Consider the following 7,500-nt stretch of genomic DNA (forward strand, 5'->3'; position numbering starts at 1 on the left):
GAATTGTCAATTACCAAGATAGATAATACATATGAAACCAAAGCCGTATCCGGAGGGGGCGGTTGAGCCCTCCTTTCCAACAAAAAAACTTTTGTACAAGTCGTAAAAAAGTAACAAAAATAATATAAGCAAATTTTTGCTGCGTCTTGTAAAGTTTGCTTTGTAAGCACCCCTCCCCCCCCAAAAAAAAAAATCCTGGATACAGCCTTGAGTGGAACATTATATTTATTTTGTAGCTTATTCTTCAGAAGAAATCAATTGTTCTTCTGCAAAACTTGAATCACGATACAGCTTTATTCAAGACCAAAAAAAGAATCACATGGCACAATTTGCTTTAAAGAGCAGTTTCATATTGATAAAAAGTTGCAGTTGTGATCAGTGAGGCTTATACGGCCGTCATGCAGAAATATTATCGTGAATACCAACTGAAAATAGCAAATTTTTTGAACATCCGCATGGCTTCCATTGCTAATGATAACTTAACTTGACTTAATTGACTCGATTATAGAAATCGATCGATTCGAAATTGAACTTGATTATAGCATTAATAATTAAGGCTGGATTATCATCGGCGTTAAAGATCACAAGCTAAAACACTTTCCAGTTAGTGCAAGGATTGGCTTCCCAATTCTTGGTAATACTGCTCTGGTAGTCACTAATACTGCTCCGGCAGATTTGCAGTTAGTGCAAATATCAACAGAAAATGAAGCAAGCTTTGCGCTCCAGCTCTCGAAAATTAGTTTACGGATTTCTAAGAGTAAAAGGATTGGGATATATGTCGTCACCTACATCGAAGGTACACAAAATCCAGTGTCACCATGGCAGATGAGTACTCACCATTTTATTGTGAGTACCAATTATCGCAAAAAAAACAATGGCAGGTTAGTACTCACAATTTTATTCGATTCATGAACATCATATATGATAATTAACAAAGCGTCAACAAAGGAAATTTCTGCCTTCTCTAAATTCGTTCCTTCTTGAGAAACGATGCCCCTTAGACTTGATTCTTTTCTGTGATACCCTTGTCACAGGAGCCCCCTCCCTCGACCCCAAGGATCTGACCTGCATCCACATATGATTGTAGAAAAAGCAAGCTTAAATGTGCTGCAATGCGAATATTTGTTTAAACTTAAAAATCAACAAACTTAACACTGAAAACTTCATTTTCAATCATCTTGATTTTCAAAGTGAAATGATCGACACAAATAAATATGGATAAATAAAACGCATGGAAAAAAAAAGACAAGCTAGTGAGAAAATGCAATGTCCGAGAAATAAGTTAGAATATCTTCAATAGTAAATTCCACAGCAATTAAAGCCCCTGGGTAACATCTTTGAATCATTTCTTCAAGCGACTTGTATTGACGAATAAATTCTTCTTGCATAGCCCTCCATACAATTTGAAGCAAGTTGGCCTCTTCAGATAAATCCTTTTCAACTTTTTTGTAGAGGTTGGCAAGACCCTTTTTGACTTCTTTGTCCGGGTATTGGGCAATCACCTTCCGAAGCTCCTGTTTGCTAAACTGAGCCTGGTAACTAATTTCTGACTCTTTCACCCCTTGATTAACCTTGGCCTGAACGCGTTCAAAGTACTTATTTAGTCCAATCAGAGGCTGGCCAAAGTAATGACTAACATAATCTTTTAGCGCCTCCGTATACCGTGCTTTGGCCTCTTTTTTCTCAGCTTCAAGGGCAACGATTTTCAACCTTGACATCATTTGATGAAAAAAATAGAAATTCTCCATTCTAATCACTTCAAAGGGTGTTTTTCCATGTTCGTTAGACAAACGTAAAATAGCAGAAAATATAGCTTCAACGAGATTAACATAACATTTGTCTAATTCAACACGACGATCATACCCACGGAAAGCAGCCTCAGCAGCGTTGGCAAAATCTTCAAAATTGGAAACAACGGCCAGTATCCCACATTTGCTCCGTTTTGGGGGCTTGGCCTCTTGAATCGACTGTATTTGGGCAAGCATAAATCGATCAAATGCCCTTTTTATTTGAATTAAAACAGTACCAAAAGTAACGCTTAGGAAGGAACCTGTATCTTGGGCAGACAGAACATGCTGTGTCAATCTCACTAATGCATATAGTACATAAAAATTATCTAATTTTTCATAATAAGCAATAAATTTTACTAGTTCTGTCTCGACTGATGGAAATATTTTCGACATGAGCTTCCTTGTTTCTTCACTAGCTTGTTTCATAGTTTTTGACTTGAAAACAACAGAACTATCTAGGTCAGAAGTCATTGATGGGTCCAAGAGGAAATAACTGGTACTAAATTCTTGTTCCGAAAGACAAACAGGTTCTAATTCCGAGAGGACCGATTCAAGAAGCTCATCAAACTTTTTCCTGTCATTCATATCGACTTCGATTGACCACTGATCTTTTTCAATTCCAAGCAATGACTGATGCTGAGAAGAGCCAGAAGCAGGCGACGATGCGTCTAGACGTTTGACTCCACCAGCATCACCACTTTTCATCTTCTTCTCCTTTACATTATAAATTTTTAGCCTTGCTTCTTCAAAAAACTGTGCACTGTTTCTATCATACAACTTTGCCATACTGCTAGCATATGTATCACGTAAATCTGAATACACAGAAGGTTCCATAGCTTTCAGCCAATGAATTAGATCTATATAAGGCAGAAGTTGATTATGGATATAACCATGTTTCTGAAGACTTAGATTTGAACTTCTTGAGCTATAACTTGACTGACTCATTGTATCACCAGCATCATTACTATAGTGAACAAACAAATTGGACATATATCTATGAATAGACCCAGATAGTCGACTCTTAAGCCTATTAATTCTTTGAAGTTGGTCTGCTATGCCTTTCATATTTTTAAGCTCAGGAGGGAAATTTGCAAAAACAGCTCTTTGCAAAACTCTAGCCGCTTCACGGACAGCAGTGAGTCCTGCCCCAGGTGTTAAGTCAGGATTATTAATAACCGCGTAATGCGAGTTACTCACATCCAAGTGCTCTACAATACATTCCAGTGTTTCTAAAAGCAACCTATGATTCTGCTGAGTTGTCTGAAGGGATACCGTTTTTCCCACAGAAGACATAGCATTCTGTGCCTCTTTTAATACATTTGCATAGTGAACCAAAACCAACTCAATGTCACTTGCTTGCTTCTCAGCTAGTTCTAACGTTGACAGTACAGCAATAACCTGATCTTCTGCACCAATTAGCTGCTTAATATTAACACTCTCTATTTGGGCAAGCTTTTTATGAATAAAGTCAGTAAATGATTCACCACCGCTGATAACTGTCTGACAGTCATTTAATAGCTTTTCCAGTGTTGCTTCTTCTTGTGGAGATATAGCCTCTTCTTCAATGCTCGACTGCAGAGAAAGTACTGACATAAGAGGAGATGTAGATCCCATATCAGCTTTTAGTTCTATAAAGAATTCAGAGGGAAGGTTTAAAAACTGCGGCGACTGTCTTAAATTATATCTTTCACTCAACTTAGCTAAGGTCAATAAAAATGAAAAACGTTCTTGTTTGTTACTGGCAGACCACTTATAAGTTTTATCAAAAACTAAGTCAAAGTCTAAGCAATTCTTGTCACTGTTCTTTCCATCAACTGTATTAAGCTCTGACAGGCTCCAAGCCCTCTTCTTAGAATAAACATTCTTTTCATTTTTCTTTACTTGTGTAATATTTGCTCCTATTCTATCCTTCCAAATTGATACGCACAGGAAAGAGTCACTATGTCCACCTTCCTTTTTACGCTTTCCGTGCGCATGTTTTGATTTTGTGACGTGAACAAAAGTCTCCAGCACTTCATTATTGGGTGCAAAAATATCCCTTTGCAAATTTAGTCGGATGCCCTGTGCTGCCATCTTACAAAAGGACCTGCAAATAAAAGCTCAATAAGAAGGTTTTACAGTGAAAATTAACATTTAGAAAAATCACTATGGTAATAAAATCCCTTCTTATTGAGCATTTTACTTGCATTTCGATTGTTGGTCTTACTTTGGCTGGCGTTAATACAGGCTTTACTGTTCACCTTGTTTCACCATACATCATTTTTTAGCCCTCTGTACAGCCCTTGTCTAAAGGTGAAACACCTTAAAACAGGAAAGACATTACATTCAAAGTCAATTCAAAGGACCCCCAGGTAAGACCTATGAAATTTGGACGTAAAAGTTTCATCTTTTTTTCTCTCTAATTTTTCACATTTATAAAAACCAGTTATATGAAACTTCTCATCTTGGCAGAATTTGGTGTATACGTACTTATAAAAGTATGTACACTTGTACATAAAGAAGTAAATAATAAAGTACACAACTTGTACAATATAATAAAACTATAGCCTGAAAACACAATTTTTTAGTATTTTAAGCACCCTCCTTTCCTAGAAAAAAAAAACAAGAAAAAAAACAGATACTCATCTTACAACAATTGCTATATACAGTGATAAAAGTGTGCAAAAAGCAGCAGAATATTTTTTTTCTACAATTGTTCACATCATTAAATCATTTAATAACTAAACTGCTCAAGCTAGAAAGGTCAAATCTTTGCAGAATAATATAGAGACCATGAGGATGATTTTTTTATCCTTGAAACACCAAAAAATTAAACTAACTGAAAAAGCAACAACAAGAAAACAACAATAGGAGTGACGTCATCAGAAGGGCTAAAGGCCCTAGTACCGCTAAAAAAAATGAATAACGATCTGCAAGGCAGTGGCACCTATAGGGGGGGGGAGGCAATAGATTTTTTGTTTAATAACCATAATTTTGTCCCAGATGCTTTTCCATCCTCTAGATTTTGAACGATGCGTTTTTTTTTGTATTTTGATTGAAAACAAGTTGCTCTCCCCCTAAGTTTTCAAAAATACATTTTGCCCCTCCCCAGCATTTTCATGAATTGGCCATTGTTGTAAGGGCCAATGGCCTGAACTTCTAATCCTAGAAAGGGAAGTAAGTGATTGGAGATAACAAACAGCATGTAAATTCTTCAATTTTCAACTAAATTGCTATTTAGAGATTTTTCTGGTTGCCCAAGGAAAAGAAAATCAAACATAAAAAGAGCCAAAACTCTATGCACTACAAAAAGCCTAGGCCATTTGCAAGCTCCCAACCATAACAAGTATGGCGAGTGAAGGAAGGTGAAAAACGGATGGGAGTCTAGGAGTCTTGAATCAGAATTTGGTTTATTTGTTAACTACATCCTCAAAATTCAGTAGCTTAGACTTAGCTCATTTCTGCGTCAGGACTTCTTTGCTGTTTGTCTTTCTAGCTCATCATAGACATTCTGCAGCATGGACACATTTCATTTTTTAACCAACTTAGATCTTAGATCGTTTTCATACCTAATCAGGACTTGACTCGTTTTTGCGCCAAGTCAGTGAATGGCTATACAGCATAATTATGCTGCATGCAGCATAATTCTGCTTTAAGGCAGAATTATGCAGAATCTATGCAGCATAATTCTGCTTTAAGGACTTGGCTTGTTTTGTGATTGCACAACTTAATCTGTGATACACGTTGAATAGCCTCCTTTGATTCAACAGCTTGGACTTAACCATGGGTCAATGTATGCCTTCAATTGTACACTGGTATCTTAAATCCTTTACAAGAAGCTGGTTTTAGCAAAGTGACATATGGCCATTTTTTCAGAGTCAACACACTACTGTTGTCTCTGTCCCCCATGCATTATCATTATTTTAATTTCCAGCCACTGTGTATGTAAAGAGTGGCTGTAGAAGCTGGGGAGGGGTTCACACAATTCCAAATTGGAGGTTTTAGTGCACTTTCTAAGGACTAACCTGTTATGGATTCTTCCCTATCATCTATTTTATTTTTTATATATTTATTCTACAGGCAAAGAGAGACGCACATATTCTGGCAGCTAGTGGCTGTAGATTCAAAGGAGAAATGTTTGAAAATGGAAGTGAATGGAATCCTTGAGTTCTTCCTTGGGGAGAAATGAAGTGCATCAATTGCAATTGTAAAGTGAGTCACCTCACTAGTGGCGTAGCCAAGTTTCCATTTTGGGGCTATTCAACAAATCCCCCATCCATTGTATTCAATTGTTTGGAGCATAAAACAGTCCTTAGTCTGTGTTAAATACAATGTACAATGTTTGAATCATCATACTTAGAATCGGAATAAAGAAAATTTTACTAAATTCTTGAAAAAATTCTGCCCTCAAATTGCGTTTTTGACAGGAGATATATTTTAGTTTAAACTCACGTTTTCTATTCAAATATATCCATTTAAGGACATGAGACTCTTCACTTGAGTGAACAGGGTACAAAATACCCTCAATAGAACACCTCAAGCAATTACCTGAATGCTTCTATTTCAATCTTCAGCTTATCTTCCAGATGAGCATCACCAGGGGTTTTGTTCCAAACTCTTTCCTGAAAGGGGTCATCTCATCTATCGCCAAAACAGGAAAAGATTCAAGCAAATGCAAATCTTATAGACCCATAACCGTCTCGTGCATCTTGAGCAAAGTATTTGAAAATGTTATCTTCTCTGAGCTTGATAATGGACACTTTGGGGACAATCAGCTTGGATTCAAGAAAGGTCTTGGGTGCCCAGAGGCTCACCGCCTTCTGGCTAACGTACTTATGGACTCGAAAAGAAAAATGTGGCCTCTTTATATGTGCACTATTGATATATCGGAAGCGTTCGATAGCATCAATCACATGCAAGCAATGAATGTTCTACTGCACAATGGAGTAAGTTCAAACATAGTGAGTACTCTGAAATTTTGGTACGACTGTGTTGGCCAAGTGGAAAGGTACAATTTCAGATCCTGTAAAAATCAGAAGAGGTGTGAGGCGAGGCAGCGTTCTTAGTCCTCTTATTTTCAAACATGCCATCTCCAAGATTCTGGACTGTATCTTGCCCTCTCTCCTATTGAATGGTGACCTATCTTACTTGGCATACGCTGATGACGTCCTCCTGCTCAGTAGATCCAAAGCAGACTTACAAGAGAACCTGAATAAACTCCTAAGTAACTTTCTATCTATTGGGCTGTCTATCAATATTGATAAGTGTGAAGTTTTGGCCTTTAATGCACCGCAAAGTGATTCTGTCACTCTCGGAAATCATGTTATCCCTACGGTACCGGAGCTGAGATATCTTAGTATTATGATTGCGGAAACAATGATTAAAACTAGACAAGCCATTGTTAAGAACAACTAAACCCATTAAATGTGATCATACTCTGTAGTGCTGAATCGCGAATACTACTCCAGGAAATCTCTTGCCTCGATTTATTGTTCAGTGTGCTTACCACACATAACCTACCTCGCCGGTGCATCCCACATGCTGTCAGTAAGAGACACTGAAAACGTCAAAAACTGCTACTGTAAATTTGCAAAATTTAAAGTAGCTGTACATAGCCTAGTACTGTACATACCCAAGCGTTGCAGAAATTCCCGCCTTGAAAAATATGGTCTTTAGAGCCATCCAAACAATGGTATAGCATTCAAAACAATTCAGTCTAATTTAGTTAAAA

The 7,500-nt window shown here is 37.3% G+C and overlaps 1 protein-coding gene across 2 annotated transcripts in view; it reads right to left on the minus strand.

Annotated features, from left to right (window-relative positions):
- Positions 1–6: 6 nt before the first annotated feature.
- Positions 7–7,500, minus strand: part of Sec3 (exocyst complex component Sec3) — a 17,988-nt gene continuing 10,494 nt past the window's right edge. For both annotated transcript variants that reach the window (XM_089090277.1, XM_089090206.1), the window contains exon 2: positions 7–3,876. In XM_089090277.1, the coding sequence (XP_088946403.1) occupies positions 1,251–3,863 (2,613 nt within the window). In that variant the 5' untranslated portion in view covers positions 3,864–3,876 and the 3' untranslated portion in view covers positions 7–1,250. The remainder of the gene's footprint in view (positions 3,877–7,500) is intronic.

Source organism: Artemia sp. Qi Xiang Cuo, chromosome 1, assembly GCF_049724085.1.
Source record: "Artemia sp. Qi Xiang Cuo chromosome 1, ASM4972408v1, whole genome shotgun sequence".
Classification (NCBI taxonomy): domain Eukaryota; kingdom Metazoa; phylum Arthropoda; class Branchiopoda; order Anostraca; family Artemiidae; genus Artemia; species Artemia sp. Qi Xiang Cuo.